Here is a 16,581-nt window from a genome sequence, read left to right as displayed (position 1 = left end):
TCACATCTCCAAAAAGAGAATTGAGAGACTTGTGTCTGACAGGATTCTCGACCCTCTTGACTTCACAGATTATGATCTATGTGTCAACTGTATAAAGGGAAAACAAATCAATAAAAGGAGATTTTAAGCCAATAGGGCTTCGGACGTCTTAGAACTTACACATTCGGATATTTGTGGATCATTCCTTACGAGTTCTTGGAATGGTCAACAATATTTTATAACGTTCATAAACGACTTTTCAAGGTATGGCTACATATATATATTGATGAAAAATCACAGTCGTTGGATGTGTTCAAAAACTATAAAGCCTAAGTTGAGAATCAACTCAGCAAAATGATTAAGCCCTCGTTTGTGCCCCATTATTTGTAAATTATAATTAGATGAATAGTGTTTTTTTAAATGAGTGGTTAAAAAGTTTTTGATTTACGTGTATTATTGAAAATTGTGTGGTTAAAAGTAGGAGAGAAAGAAAATTAATTTAATGTAATGAGAAATAATGGGGCTCAAACGGGGGCTAAAAGCGTCAATCTGACCGTGGGGGTAAATACTATGGCAGATATGATGGTTGAGGTGAACAGCGTCCAAGACCATTTGCTAAATTCCTAGAGGAATGTGTTATCGTCCCATAGTACACTATATCGGGTTCGCTCACTATGAATGGTGTTGCTGAGAGATGAAACAAAACGTTTAAAGACATGGTAAAGAGTATGATTTAGTCATTCTACATTACCAGAATCTCTCTGAGGTGAAGCATTAAAAATCGCAGCGTATGTACTCAACAGAGTTCAAACTAAGGCCATGATAAAACCCCATATGAGCTTTGGACGGGCAAGAAGTCTAATTTGAAGCATATACATATTTGGGGGTGTGCAGCTAAGACAAGGCCCTATAAGCCAAATGAAAAGAAACTGGACGCAAGGACCATCAGTTGCTACTTTATTGGATATTCTGAAAGATTCAGGGGTTACAACTTTTATGATCCCACAACTAAAGCAATTTTCGGGACACGAAATGCTCGATTCTTTGAGGATGTTGAGTTTACGGGAGAAAAAAAGGTTACAGGCTTTGTTTTTGAGGATGAATATGTTGAAATTCCTCCAATTGTCATTAATAATGATCAGGTTTCTTTCCCTGACATTGTTCAAGAAGCAACTCCGGATCAAGACAATGTTATATCTCTCTCTTAAGATCAACAAATTGTTCCAGAAGAACAAACTCTACAGAATCAAGAACTAGTGCCATTAAGAAGATTCACTAGAGAGAGGAGAAGTGCAATTTTGGACGCTTACATCGTATTTCTCCAAAAATATGATGTTGATATTGGAATGGTGGAAGATGATCCAATCAACTTTCGTCAAGCCATGGAAAGTTCTAACTCTCAAAAGTGACTTGATGCCATGAATGAAGAGATAAAGTCCATGAATGACAATGACGTATGGGACCTTGTTCTATTGCCTGAAGGTGCAAAATTCATTGGTTACAAATGGATATTTAAGGCCAAGAGGGATTCGAAAGGTGATGTAGAGAGTTATAAGGCTCGTCTTGTCGCAAAGGGCTTTACACAGAAAGAAGGTATCAATTATAAAGAGACTTCCTCTCCAATTTTTTCGAAAAACTCGTTCAGAACTATAATGACATTAGTAGCGCATTTCGATCTTGAGTTACATCAGATGGAAGCTAAGACAGCATTTCTCAATTGTGACTTTGATGAAACAATTTATATGGTACAATCAGAAAACTTTGTATCGGACGATGCAAAGCAAATGATTTGTAAATTAAAGAAATCAATCTATGGACTCAAACAGGCGTCTAGTCAATGGTATTGCAAGTTTCATCAAGTGATCATCTCATTTGGTTTTGAGATGAATTTGGTCGATGATTGTATATACCACAAGTTCAGTGGGAGCAAGTATATTTTTCTAGTATTATATGTCGATGACATATTGCTTGCCAACAACGATATTAGCTTATTGCACGAAACCAAGAGATTTCTAGCAAAGATCTTGGTGATGCCTCTTTTGTATTGGAAATTCAGATACACCAAGATCGTTCTCGGCGTATTCTTGGATTATCACAAAAGAGCTATATCGAGAATGTACTTAAAAGATATGTCATGCAAGATTGTAAATTAGGTGACACCCCTGTGGCTAAATGAGACAAGTTCGGTTTAAGTCAGTGCCCTAAAAATGACTTGGAAATTAAAAAAATGCAGAAGATTCCTTATTCCTCAGCTATAGGGAGTCTAATGTATGCTCATGTTTGTACGCGTTCAAATATAGCGTACATTGTTGGGATGCTAGGGAAGTATATAAGTGACCCAAGAATTGATAATTAGAAAGCAGCCAAATGGGTCATACGGTATTTACAGAGAACAAAAGATTATATGCTCACATATAGAAGATCGGATCAGTTGGTGATCATGAGCTATTTTGATTCCGATTTCGTGGGATGCCAAGATAGTAGAAGATCCAATGCTGTGAGGCATCAAACCGTGGAATATGGCTGTGAAATTTTGAACGCTCAAGATATTTTGTGACAATAAATCGGCAGTGCTGTATTCCAATAACAATAGGAGCTTGACAAAGTTGAACATATAGAGATCAAGTTCCTGACTATCAAAGAAGAGTTAGGAGTGGACATGTGTCAATAGAGCACATCGGGGCAAATTCCATGACTGCTGATCCGCTCACTAAGGAATCGATACCCAAGGTCTTTCATGAGCACACTGCTCATATGGGTGTAATGTCTCTTGAAGATATTTAGTTTCAGTGGAAATTTGCATTTTTGTATTAGACAAATATACTGTCATTTTGGATACGGTTTACTGATAAAGTTATTTTCGATTTTAAGGTTTATTTGATTTATTGTCTCTGAACTTGTTTAAAATGATCTCATGAATGTATTAAGGTGGATTAGTTGGAAATAGGCATGTTACAGATCACATTACATGTAATTTTCATACTACACATCCATGCTTGATTCATGTCATTCGATTATATCGATATACATGACCATTGATGGGTTTAGCTATATGAAAGTAGCGAAAGCCGCTTTGATTATATGTTGATATAATTGATAGACGTGATTGTTTGGGGACGCATTCAATAATGATAGCAGAATTCTGAGTACTTATAAGGTTATGTTTAATACACAACTATAAGGTGACGCATATAGTCCAAGTGAGAGATTGTAAGGATTTTTTTAATCAATAGATGGGCTTATACGTGTGAATAATTGTGTGTTAAATTAAAGGCTATCAAATTCGATTAGGCCCAATTTAAAGTGATCTAATAAGGTTTCGAATCATCCAATTAAAATATGGGTTTATAAATGTGTAGAGATCGAGCCCAATTCCCTAATTTTATGATGGGCCGAATTAGGTTAAAGGGCATCACTATATAAATACAGTTATGGTCCTCAAATCACACGTATCTTTTGCTCATTCTATTTTGTCTCCATCGCTAGAGAGAATTACAGACTGCATGTAGATTTGGAAGGATATACCGCAGGATTCAATTATTACAAATAATCATGTCTGATTCAGGTATACTTCCGCTATAATTTATATATTTCTTGACGATTTAACATGAAAGATCCGGTGGTTTAAGATAATAAATTATCCTACAGTTGGTCAACTCGACCCATTGACACTACTATTCTTAAACATGGTTCTCCAATTTCGTGTTAAAGATATTTGACCTTATTTTGGAACTGTGAAAATAAAATTATTTTTGTTGTCATTTTTCTCATTTGTACAATTTTCAATTTCAGATGCCATGAAAATATCTCTCTTCAAACGGGTCCTTGGGCGATCGGGCTAATGGAATACTTTGGTCAACATCTTGATTCCGAAAGCCAATGCTCGTAGATTCACATGAATTAAAGAAATGTGGACCTTAAAATGGATATCTATTTTTTTTTTTTTTTACTCTTTTTTTATTTAGTAATACCGCAATTGATCAAACCAACTCTGCATGTAATATTCCATCATAAATATTTCAGTTAATTCATAATTTAGTTTGAACTTTGAAGTGAATTAAAATTATGATATTTTATTTTTGAACAGTTTTTTTGCAAATGAATGAAATTTGGAATTAAAATAGAAAGAAAAATATACAGCAATGAGCAATCTGGCGACTAAAGAGCGTCTATTTCCGCAAGCATAAACTCTACAGAAAATGAAATTGACAGAATATAAATCTCTTTACAAATCAAATAATAGTTTATCTATCTGCAACTAAATGCCTTGGTTTGGAATTTGAATTGGCATATCTAAACAAAGTATTAATGAAACAAATTATTCAGTTGTTAATTTAATCCAAACGAGGAAACAAATTAACTAATTGACAATGTCATCTAAAATATGGAACTATGCAATGTCAATCTAATTTAGATTAGAATAGAAATTAGGCAATTTCCAGCCTATTTTAAAATCAAAAACAAATATTAAGGGGGTGTTTGTTTTTTATTTTTGTAAAAATGAGAATGAAAAATATAGACGTTATGGACCCGACATAAAAGATAGAAATTCAAATTTGATAACTTGATGTGATGGATAACGATCATATTTTTCATTTTAATGGGAAAATAATGCGAAAAAAAGGGGCTAATTATACAATTGTAAATCTAATCTATAATTCATTCGTACTCTTTTTTATCCCTTTTTACTCTCGAGCAAAATTTTCTTTTATTATTTTTTTTGTCTCTCGCTCGGACTGGGTGCCCGTGCGCCAATGCATTAGGGTCAACATGCGCTAAAAGCAGGGTTTTTCAAGGACCTCCACTTGCATGCGTAAGCGAACTGGCCCAATCGAGACATCTAATCAAGGAGAAATTGGCACCAATAGCAATAAAGACATATTTGTAGCATGTTAATTAGATAAAGCCGAATTGGCAACAAACAAACATCCCACACCTCTCATGGCTCTGTTCTTTATTTCTATCTAATATCGTATAATTATAAAGAAACAAATACTACACACAGAAATTTACACCAAGCCTCACACAAAATACAACCAATAATGTAATCAAAAAGACAAATCAGCCATAGCATAAAACGGTTATTTAAGACTTTTCACATACTATTTGTTCTGTAGGATTGCATTCAGCTCCGCCACCTCCTTTCTGGAATGAGAATCCAAACATAGCATGCCAAATATTAGTACTTAGAAGCAAATATGGTATTTCAAGTACAGAAGGAACAAGCCTTAATCCCAGTTACGAGAGCAAATAATAAGCAAAACAAAATTCGAAACAAGCAAAGCACGCACAGATTTATAATGGTCGACTCTAAATGTAAAAGCTATGTCCACTCATCATTGCAAAATTTTCAACGTGACGAAGAACTGTATAAAGGATCTCATGCCTTTAACACACAAAAATTGCCCCACTGATAAGATCCCTTGTATAGTAAGTTGCCAGGACGATATGATACGAATATTGAATTCCCAATATATTAAAGGGATTATGCATGGCCTCAAGAAGGTGACGAGATTTATGTCAAGTTCATTGATCAATTGTCCAAACTCATCAGCATTGCGAACAAAGAAGAAATAAGGAGTGTATTCATGGATACAATCAATATCATACCACTGCAACAGTAGGCACGCATCCTAACTCCTTGAAAAATGGTAATACTGATAAATAACTGTATAATTGCAGAATTACCCAAAGGCCCCTTTAATAATTAACCCCTCACGAATTTGAACAAATGACTCAACCCCGCCTGGGACCCAAATAACACAGAGAATACCAATGCATCCATTATAACTTGAGGTAATGCAAAGACCCAATTCGCTCCCAAAACTTTTTGGTTTGAACAAAAGAAGGTAACTGGTCTCTTTGAGCTCCCTAATTCTCTTTTAATTAGTGATATTTATAAGCCTAGACTAACATAATGGTTTCTGTTGGGCTTGCCCTAATTCCCCCAGACATCCCTTGTGATTGCAATTCATTCCCATTACCAGACCCATGTCAGTGGAATAAAAGGGCAATTCCGGACGGAACAAGATAACTAAAATTTGTGACTCATCATGTGTTTTAATACCTGAGAAGTATCAAGAAAGGGGGGAAAAAACGTCTTCATTACATAAGCACTTCATCTTCTGTGCCGAGAATGTTGTATAATGTTGTGAGATATAATATAGGATCCTCATGCATTAGAATGAAAGGTAAAGAAGACACCCTCCTCCCACCCAGTACACAAGCAGTAAGAAAATGCTCAGGGAAGATATTGGCTGATTGTTTTCTTGTTTTACCTTAGAAAATGATATGTATCACATTTACTTTATTCTGCACCATTTTCCACTGTATGCTGACAGCAAGTCTCATTCATTTCCTTTTGAAGTTCAGTTTGTAAAATAAAATGAACTAAACAAGCACGGGTAAGTTGAAACCCTAATAATAAATTACAAGAATAAGTTGATTCATATTGATACATCTGCTTTTGGGGATTTAGACGTCAGTATTTCCCTGTATAATGACATATCACTAATGCAGGGACATATCAAGCAAGAAGAGGAATTTAAAGCATGATGGCACTAAGCTCAATAAAATTAAATATGCAAGTATATATGCAAGATAACAAATTTGAAACATCAGGCAGAAATTTAGATAATACCTTGAGGAGAATGAATCCCATTTCCCGGTGAATTTTGTTGTGCCTGGGACATAGACCACTGTCTATGTGGCGATCCTTGCTGTTCATTCCCGCCAGGAAGGGATTGCCTCTTTTTTACGTAAATATCCTTGTCTTGCATATCTGGACTTGATCTGGGGGATCTGTTTGCAATAGCTTTGGCTCTTGTAGATTCAGTTGCTTGCATGTAACCTGGGAGAGAGTTACAACTATCTCTAGGTTCCCGATCCCCATGATCAGGTCTTGCTGAACCAAAGGATTTTCGGCGCTTTCCAGTTTTATGTTCCATAGGTAACTGTTCCAAGCTACATCTTGCAACTGAATCATGATTATCACTTGAAGGGGGTCCTTTACCAGCCGATGGATACCTACTTTTCCGATTGGAATCTGTTTTCTTGCCTCTGATTTCCTTGAATTCTATAGACACTTGGGTGGATGGTGTTGCTTGAGATTCAGAAACAGTTATATGACTTTCGGGAGATGCTTCAGATGACTTGTATACTGGATGGCTTACCTCAGATCCCAGCTCCAGGTGCATCTTGCTTGGATCTGTATCTGGCTTCTTCTCTACCTGTGGTGAATCTAGAGGAATGATTGAACTAGCACATTCAACATAGGAAGAGTTAACACCGCAATCTAATTCCAACTGATCTGAATTGATAGATGGAAGATCAGTTGCTGGCGTGCTGGGCTTATCGTTAGCTTCAACTTCTAAATTCTCCTCGCTCTTGGGATAGTCGGTCTCATCAGATATCTTCTGCTTCGGTTCATATTCAACAGCCTCAACCTCAGACCTATCCGATGAATCAGGGTTTGAAGCAGTGAGAAGTTCAGTCCCACTTCCAGGGGTACCACCTTGAACTGTTGAAGCTTGGTAAGTAGAATTTTCAGGCAAGCCAACCTCCCCGGATCCAAATTGTTGATCAGTCTTATCACTGTTGTATTCAGTTTCAGGACCATGACCAGTAGAACTGGTTAACTGAGGGGTGCTGGCAGCAGAACTCAGTTCTTCAAATTTCAACTGGGCATCAATATAAGAAGGATTACTTGTATTCCTTGAACCAAATGAAAACTTCTTTGCCTCCATTTCAGGTTGCTCGGTGGAGAACTTTTCCTCATCATGGTGTATATATTGCTTATGTTCTCTTTCAGCCTCACCTGGGTCAGATTCAGGTTCCACCTTCGCAAGCAAATCTGTCCCATTCAGCTGAATATGTGAAGAATCAGTTACATGATATGAGTTTGATTCACCAAAGGGCTCAGGCGGCTCAGTTTCAGGTTTGTTGGTGGAAAACTTTTCTTCATCGTGGTTTATATCTTGCTCATGTTCTCCTTCAGTTTTCCCTGGGTCAGATGCGGGTTCCACCTTCTCTAGCAAATCTGTTTTGTTCAGCTGAATAGGTAAAGCATTTTTAGCATTATATGTGGTATTTGATTCATCAAAGGGCTCAGGCAGCTCATTTTCAGGTTGCTTGGTGGAAAACTCTTCTTCGTCCTGCTGTATATCTTGCTCGTGTTCTCTTTCAGACTTCAATGGGTCAGATTCGTGTTCCATCTTCACAAGCAAGTCTGTTTTGTTCAGCGGAGTAGGTAAAGCATTGTTAACATTATATATGGTATTTAAATCATCAAAGGGCTCAGGTGGCTCAGTTTCAGGTCGCTTGGTTGAAATTTTTTCCTCATTATGGTGTATATCTTGCTCATGTTCTCTTTCAACCTTGCCAGGGTCAGATTCAAGTTCCACCTTCACAAGTAAGTCTGTTTGGTTCAGCTGAATTGGTGCAGAATTGTTTACATTGTATGTAGTATTTGATTCATCAAAGAGATCAGACAGCTCAGTTTCAGGTTGCTTGGTGGAAAACTTTTTTTCATCATGGTGTATTTCTTGCTCAGGTTCTCTTTCAGGCTTACCTGGGTCAGATTTGGATTCCACCTTCGGAAGCATATCTGTTTCATTCAGTGGAATAGATAAAGAATCAGTTACATTACATGTCATATTTGATTCATTAAAGTTTTGGGGCTCAGGCAGCTCCACTTTTTGACTCAATGAAGGTGTTGTTGATCTGCATGACTGTAAGTCCAAGTTGTCAGCATTTTCAGTTGCATCGGATGAGGCTTCTGCACTAGACTTGAAGCCTACTGACTCAGAAGTACATTCAGATGGAATTACAATGTCATCTTTCCTGTCTGGATGACCAAGTTCTTCCCTCTCATGCTGTTCTGTAGCTAATCCTGATGCTTGTGATTCATTGTTGCTCATCAATGAAACTGACATCCACATTTCCAACCATTTCCAGGCCGAGTCAGATTTTGAAGGATCACACTTGATGTTTATAGGTTTGGTCCTTGGTGTTGAATCCAATAGCTTACATTAAGATCCAGGAGCGACATCAAGATCAAGAAAAGTTCAATGTCTATTGTATGTATGTGGAATGCAACATAATTTCTGACCAAAAGAAACATATCAGTTCATTTACCTGTCGAGCAAATCCATTACTAAGTAGCTTCTCAATGGAAATGGTGACATTACGATTGGCTTCATTTTTACTCTGAAAATAAAATTTAGTGTCAGACAAAAGAAACCGCAGACAGCAAAAAAATTAAAGAAAGAAATGCTAGATGAAAAAATCTCTTTGGTTCCTCAATATAATAAGAAATCAAAACATGAAAAACTGGTCCCAAACATATTGTTCCATTAGCAAGTTGGTCCTCAAAATTTAAAAAGGAGCAAGTTGGTCCCAAACCCTTGTTACATAATCAGTCCCCCAATGATGGAACCTTCAATATCTCACGTAACCCCCTCATGAAAGATGCCTCACTTCAAATTTCGGGGAATATAATCTAGCTTTATAAAGTTGAACATGTGCAAACAGTTGAACGTATGAGGACAGCATGACGATTAAACATAGAATTGGACATTTCCATCATTGAAAGTTGATTGTGAAACTATAGTGGAAGGTTCGGGATCATGCTTCTTTTAAGAGGTTCAGAATCAACTTGCTATTGAGGCAGCAGTGAAATTTTCCAAACATAAATTCATTTATAATGCACTTATTTGTTGAGAAAGGAGAATGGGGATAAATTCCAGAGTACGTGTCAGTATCAAGCACTTAAAATGCTAAAATGTAAAGATTTTGTCCCTGTTTGCTGTAGCGAAAAATCTTATTTTTAGTATATTTTGATAAAAGTTGATGAAATACGTAATTGAAAAGTCGAGGGTCCCATGACATATGTGGTTGAAAATGAGTGAAGAAAAATGAGTTATAGAAAATGGAGGCCAAAGAGGGGCCTAGAAACATTAATGAATCTTTTAGCACCCTGTGTAAAGTATTGACCTTTCCAGGAACATATTGACAAGAGCTCTCAAATCCTTTAAAATTATTTGACATCAGGCAACTGCCAAAATAAGGAGGTTCCAATCCTAATTAGAGAGAAGATAACAAGAAACAAGGCAAGGGAGAATGTAGGGTAACAAGCTAGTACCATGCCCACGATTGTCGAATCATGGTAAGCATTCCCACAATTTTCACTTTGCTTCTCGAAAGCATTTGATCCTTCTACACGTCGACGGGCATGACGTCCTCGAACAAGTGCCTGCATTTTGATAATTGCTAGGGCACAACGAAGTGTTCCCGTGGCATGTTTTCGAACTATGTGTCCTCTGAAGGCAGCTTGTAACTTGATTATATTCTTAAGCTTCAATAAACCTCTTTGAGCCTGGTATAGCATTACGAAAATAATACATAAAACTGTACTTACGGTACTTGATAAAGTTTGAAACTTAACTTGGTAAAAGTACATACCAGAAATCCCCTAATGGCAGCCTGGATTAAAATGACAGTGAACTCGTCTAGGGTAGCATCATCATCTCTTGCAACTACAGCATCTAATAATTTTGAGTTTACTTCAGTTGACAACTCACTTTTCCCATCTGTCGAGGATTTTTCTGGAACAATTCTATGCTGCTCTTGAAAGTCAACCGCCGTAGATTCTGAGTTTTCCTTGTTTACAGAGGAAGTTGCTTCTGAGATAACAGAGTTGCTCAACACTCGATGTCTAGTAGATCTCTTTCGAAAGCCCCATCCACTTCTGTCACTAGAACCCTTGTTCTGCAAGTGGAATCAAATAACATTAATGAAAATTGAAATCAATGTACTTCAAAAAAGCCTATTGCATAATTCCATATCTCAAATTAATTAAAAAAAAAAAAAAAATTACTAATCTACGACTTATCTGGCCTTCTATGAGAGCTTCGAGGAATGATAATTTTTTTTATCAGATGGACATATAACACAGTACAAAAACATGCATAGATAACGAATTGATCATTAGGGGGCATTATTAGATCCTCTATTGAATAACAATGGGTTATACTATGTAAGGAGAAAAGCACTATGTTTTCCTCAAGAAATGAATTGTTTACATAATCATAATGCATAGGGCTCCATGCATAAATAAAGTACATAGCCAACATGATTGTCTTATGTAATGGCTTTCACGGACATTCTCTATAAACTATGCTACAACAAGGCGGAAAAGAACAAATGAAACCCTAGTAAAACATTCCACACCATAAAGATGTTTGAATAAGAATAGTAACCATATTTATCTTATCACCATCTACAGGTCCTATTTTATCTCTACATATCGAATATGTCATGGACTTTTACACGTATCAGATATTCTGCAATGAGAAACACGTCTGATATAGCTGAATTCTAGATCAAATGCTCGCATTTAATTTACAGCATTAATATTCGTTGATTATTCAGCAACATGAGCAATTATCAATAATAATTCAGCTGATGATGTCCGAAAAGTGAACTTGAGAACTAGGTTGCAACATACATGCATAAAATGACAAATGCAGATCCTATCTCGAATTTAAGAATCACGATTCGAGGTCAAAGGGAAAGAGCAATCAAATCAGCCAATCCAAAACACAAGACACAAACCAGATGCATTAATGATCTCAAAACTTTGCATATCAAAATAAACATTTGAACATAAAAGCACGATTTCAAATTGAAAGCTGAAAACCGCAAAAAACGCAAATTATTCAAACAAAAGTCAAAAACCAAATGGAAAACAGAATTACGTATATACAGTAATATTTACACATAAATATGATTGCGTATGTATGAATTTATACTTCGGGGGTTTGGAGATCGTCATGATCGACGGAATCACAGCTACAAGTGATGATCTTGAAGCATGATGAAGCTGATCTTCCCATTTTGGATTATCTGTGCGTGTGAACCTTCGTCTGGTTGCTCCAAGTCCTAATGGAGAATTTTCAGTTTAAAGACACTTTCTTGGGAATTGTAGCGGATAAAAGGGGGCATTTTGGGAAGTCGGATCTCAACACGTGCCTTAAATATAGCTCATTTTGGCGTTTCGATTCCGAGTATATAGCGCAACGGAGTGCCGTTACTCATGTTCCTGACTCCAGACTTTTTATCTTTTAGTCCTTTACTTATGCAAAATAAGCCATTTGGCCACATTATGACCATTTCAATAGGGTTTTTCTATAACTATGGTCATTAGGTGACATTATTTTTCACTTAATTATGGTATTTAATTGAAATTTTCCATAACTAGAGAGTAGTATACATCAATTTCTGGAAATGGTAAATATTTAAGGATTTTAGAAGGAAAAAAACAAAAACAAAAAATTATCGTTAGATGAAAATCGTTAAAAATTATATCGGACAATTACATTGTCACTTATTCTAAAATATTTTCTTTAACCTAGAAAAAATTAAAATGAATTTGGCGAAATGATTAATCGCGTGATCACGTGTAGGTCATATAAATATTCGACGAAATTTTATATTGTTTTATCGAGTAGATACATACTTGCATTTGAATGCTCAAGTGAAAATATCTGGGGATCGCGGTTGCAAATTTTTTGATGATTTGTATAGGTAAAAATCAATTGAATCCAAGTCCATTGTTTCTCACAAATTGTCTTTCTAATACATTCTTGGTATATAAGCACATCACGTCTTCTAAATATTAGAAAAAATCAATACTTTTTATATACATCGACTCATTGTACTTTGATATTTTTTTATTTAATAAGATGTAATGTGTCAAAGTTGTCAAAATTGTATTGAGAGACTTTGCCAAAAAAAATTAAATAATAATTTTGATGACATGCATTTGGATAGACCAAATCCACAATTTTAATCTTATCATCTCAACTAAAGTCTAAACATCATCATTACTGAACATTGACTTTGTTATTGTTATATAAAGGTGATTAGTGATGAGTAGTTGACTACTTTTTGCTAATGGCATCTGTAAATGATGATTTCTCCCCATTTATTCCATTGCCAAAAGTCAACAATTAGGAATAAAAAGGTTTTCATACAAAGAAAAGATCACATTAGTCCCCGTTTGGTAGAGAATTGCTAGAAACACAATCATGGCATGAAATTTTATACAGTGAATATCAATTTCTTTCTTGATCATTGGCATACAATCAACTACTTGGCACAAAACGGAGAAGTGATTAATAAACCACAGATTAACCCACAGAAGAAACGGTACCCCATTTCTTTGGGTAAAACAACATAGTCAAGCATTCCAAGATACACGTAATCAATGTAATAAATGAAGGATGACATTTTTCTTGAAAGATTAGAGTGCATCCCATAGAACATAACAGAAAAATTGTGAAATAGTCATAGTATACTTTCTTCGGTGGACGACCAAATTCCCGTGTCGACCAGGAAAAACCAAAGCTCATGTCTTCTTAGGCCTTCCTCTCTTACCCGATCCTTTTTCCCCTGAAGACTGTGAGCTTTTAGCTGCTGATGGGGGGCGGCCCCTTCCCCGACCAGTGCCTTTATTTTCCGTGGCTGATTTACCAGCATTTTTGCCACGTCCTCTGCCTGAAGCCTTTCCACCCCGTTTCTTTCCGTGTTCTGCATTGCCATTCAGTTGTACTTCACTGTCATCACTGTCATATTCACTATCTTCGTCGTCTTCAGACTCTGATGAATCTTCCACTTTCTTCCTCTTTTTCGCGTTTTCCAATTTTTTAACAGAACCCTTTTTGTTAAATTTTTTAGGAACAGAAGTTCCACTCTCGGGCTCTTCATTCACTGCAGCACAGAGAAATTAGCGTTATTATGTATGATATTCAGCAGTACTGCACCTTGTCACATCGATGCAAAAAATCTCGGAACATCCTTAACTAGTCAAGACTAGATTATGAAATTAACGCATGACGTTTTCAAAATCATAATGCCAATCATACAAGTATACCTTTGCCAGCATCTTTGCCATCAAATATTTCAAGCTGTCAAGAAATTTAGAAAAAAAATTAAAAAAAAATAAAAATCAGATACCCTTCTGCACCTCATCAGCCATGCATCCAAAAACAAGCCATTTATAAATGACCACGAATAATAAAATGGTAAGATTAAAATAAAATCAAATATGTGCATGTGCAGAGAGGTAAACTGTGCTGACCAGATTGCATTGGAGAAAACTCATTTCACAGATTACAAATTTGATTCACACATAAAAAACTCTAATACGTGGATGTCCACACATAACAATTCTGAACTCTAACCAAATATAACATAGACCACAAAGGCAAACTGAAACCCATTTTTCAGTGCTTCGTGAATTGGAAGGTTGCAAATTTTGGGGTCAGTTACAGGTTAAAGATATCAGACAAGTTTAGTGCCGAAAAATTTACCGGCTCAAGTCGATCGGCAATATTGGTTCTATCAACAATCGCCATGGAATGGGCAAATCCACAAGCAACACTGTAATAACAAAAGACCTAAAATAAGTTATGATGAAACAAGTCTCAAGATAATACAGTTTTATAATAATACGAACCTGATAACATGCATTCCCTCTAAGATATCTACTTTTTTAGGAGCTGCAGAAGATCTGCAAAGCAGAGACAGAAGCCAAAGGCCAGAAGATAATTTTAAAAAAAAAAAAAAAGGAACGATGAAACACGCAAATGGTGAAATTGATGCATAAATTTACGAGGATGTGCTTATTCGTCTATATGATTAATAACAAGAAATTCATTTATTAAAAGCATCACATACTTTTGCCCACTGGGTCCATATCCTAGTTCTCCAGATTGAGCATGACCCCAGCTTATGCACGAGAAATCAGCGCCAACAAAGTGGTGCATACTGCCCGAATCCATACAGCGCAGATGCCAGCCGCTGTTGGAAGAATGTCAGCTTAGTGATATATTTTCATATTAAATAAAAAGCTCATTTTATTTTATTTTATTTTTTTTGCATGAAGAAAACCTTCATATTGAGCAATGTGAAATCAAAAGATCATAATGCTTATGCGCGTATCATTATGGAGAAAAGGTACAGATTTTACTTTAAAACAGTTTTTATTATTGTATATATAATATTTCATATCCATCCACATAAGTCGATATTTGAAGGAAAGTTCTCCATAAGTTCATGCCTAATTCAATTTCTATATTCTTCACGAAATATAAAACTTGACTCCTGTTTGGGACAACTTTAAAAATGGCTAGTATATTCTTCTTATTTTTCACAATAGCCTTTCTTATCAAAAGTACTATATTGCCCTTAATGAAATTATTTGCAAGATTTATCTTATATTTTTAAGGAATTGTCAATCAGGTCCTATATCTATATTTTTCAATCTTTTGAACACCTTTAAATATTCTTTATATTTTAATAATTCTTCAAAGATTATAGGTTGACCTTTCTTAGTTATATATCCATTAAATAATCCTACTGAAATTTCTTCTTGGATATCCGTATGTTTAGTTATAATATCTTCTACTTTCCTTATTTCTTTATGAGTTCTTACAGGATCAAAACCTATATTATTCTTACAACTATAATCTATATCTTTATATATTTCTTCAATCTTTTCTTTACCAATAGGGAATATAACATCAGATTTTATATCTAATTTAAGCAAGAAAGAAACATCTTCTTCATCTAAAAATAAAATGAGATTATTATCATTATTAACAATAGAAGTTGATGCTTGTGAATTGTTCATTAAAGATAATTAAAGCATAAACATGTAAAAATAAGTAAATAACTTACAGTAATCAAGTGGAATAAACAGGTTTTCCCTCCAGTATGCTCTTATAGATGCTTTGCATGTACTTAATCAATCTTCTGAATCAAGTAAAGATTAAAAATGTTTTTGAAATCATTTGGGTTCACAACTGCTTCCGCAAAAAGTTTTTCAATTAAGGTTGCATTTCTCATTCTAGAGAACTAGCCGTGTTTCCACAGACGCTATCTCACAGTATCCAGAGTCTCTGTTTTCACCTCTATCCAAACTCTTTTCAGAATCAAGTTCCTACTTGGAACGAAATTTTAAAAGATAACTCACACACAAGGTGCTACAATTTTTTGTTAGAAAACTGCCATTTTCCCCTAAACCATTCATCAAAGACGGGTACTTTGGCATGGCTAACATCCATTCAAAATCAATATTTTGAAAATCTTTTAAAATCTCTATCTGTACTGCCGAGGAATCATGAGAAGCTTAACGAAATCCTTTTATGGAAACTTTGTTGAACATAACAAACTTTACTTTGATATTCATAAACTGAAATTGTACATGCTTACAAACTATATTTACATACCTTTGGTACTCACCTTATGAAGTTTAGAACTCCATAAGTGATTACCTTATTACACGCTTTCCTATCTTCAAGCTTTCTAATATTTTTCTGAATACAAGTAGTGTATACAGATTACAAGAAAATTTTTCTCTAAAATGTTCTCAGAGAATAGAGATAGATTTTTCGAGATATCTTCCTTCTTCCTTCATGCCTCCTTTTATAGGAGAGTTTGGAATCTTATCTTGGACAGGTGTCTTCCACTTTCTTTGTTAGGTAACAAGGCATCTTATCTCCACCGAATTCTTCATTGTCTTCTTGCTATGTGGACCTC

At 35.5% G+C, this 16,581-nt stretch overlaps 2 protein-coding genes across 5 annotated transcripts in view; both read right to left on the bottom strand.

Moving 5' to 3' along the window:
• Positions 1 to 4,846: 4,846 nt before the first annotated feature.
• LOC111374542 (protein IQ-DOMAIN 32-like) lies at positions 4,847 to 12,020 on the bottom strand. The gene is made up of 6 exons (XM_022997220.1): positions 11,790 to 12,020; positions 10,441 to 10,746; positions 10,121 to 10,354; positions 9,115 to 9,186; positions 6,620 to 9,002; positions 4,847 to 5,124 (listed from the first exon to the last, which is right to left on the bottom strand). Exons 1-6 carry the CDS (start codon positions 11,871 to 11,873, stop codon positions 5,105 to 5,107), a joined length of 3,099 nt encoding a protein of 1,032 aa, XP_022852988.1. The 5' UTR covers positions 11,874 to 12,020; the 3' UTR covers positions 4,847 to 5,104.
• A 1,034-nt stretch (positions 12,021 to 13,054) lies between these two features.
• Positions 13,055 to 16,581, bottom strand: part of LOC111374541 (protein RCC2-like) — a 14,968-nt gene continuing 11,441 nt past the window's right edge. For all 4 annotated transcript variants that reach the window (XM_022997218.1, XM_022997219.1, XM_022997217.1 and 1 more), the window contains exons 13-17: positions 14,719 to 14,841; positions 14,498 to 14,551; positions 14,352 to 14,421; positions 13,913 to 13,946; positions 13,055 to 13,749 (exon numbers count right to left, since the gene is read on the bottom strand). In XM_022997218.1, coding sequence (XP_022852986.1) covers positions 13,388 to 13,749; positions 13,913 to 13,946; positions 14,352 to 14,421; positions 14,498 to 14,551; positions 14,719 to 14,841 — 643 coding nt within the window. In that variant the 3' untranslated portion in view covers positions 13,055 to 13,387. The remainder of the gene's footprint in view (positions 13,750 to 13,912; positions 13,947 to 14,351; positions 14,422 to 14,497; positions 14,552 to 14,718; positions 14,842 to 16,581) is intronic.

The sequence above is a fragment of the Olea europaea genome, unplaced genomic scaffold, assembly GCF_002742605.1.
Source record: "Olea europaea var. sylvestris unplaced genomic scaffold, O_europaea_v1 scaffold1259, whole genome shotgun sequence".
Classification (NCBI taxonomy): domain Eukaryota; kingdom Viridiplantae; phylum Streptophyta; class Magnoliopsida; order Lamiales; family Oleaceae; genus Olea; species Olea europaea.
Note: the sequence above shows the minus strand (reverse complement) of the source record. Positions and strands in the feature narration are given on the sequence as shown.

What these genes read in the sequence shown, in the direction of transcription:
- LOC111374542 (XM_022997220.1), bottom strand. Translation starts at nt 11,873, where the DNA reads ATGGGAAGATCAGCTTCATCATGCTTCAAGATCATCACTTGTAGCTGT. An exon ending in ACGATCTCCAAACCCCCGAA is followed by an intron (nt 10,747 to 11,789) that starts GTATAAATTCAT and finishes TTCCACTTGCAG; the next exon opens with AACAAGGGTTCTAGTGACAG. An exon ending in GTAATGGATTTGCTCGACAG is followed by an intron (nt 9,003 to 9,114) that starts GTAAATGAACTG and finishes TCTTAATGTAAG; the next exon opens with CTATTGGATTCAACACCAAG.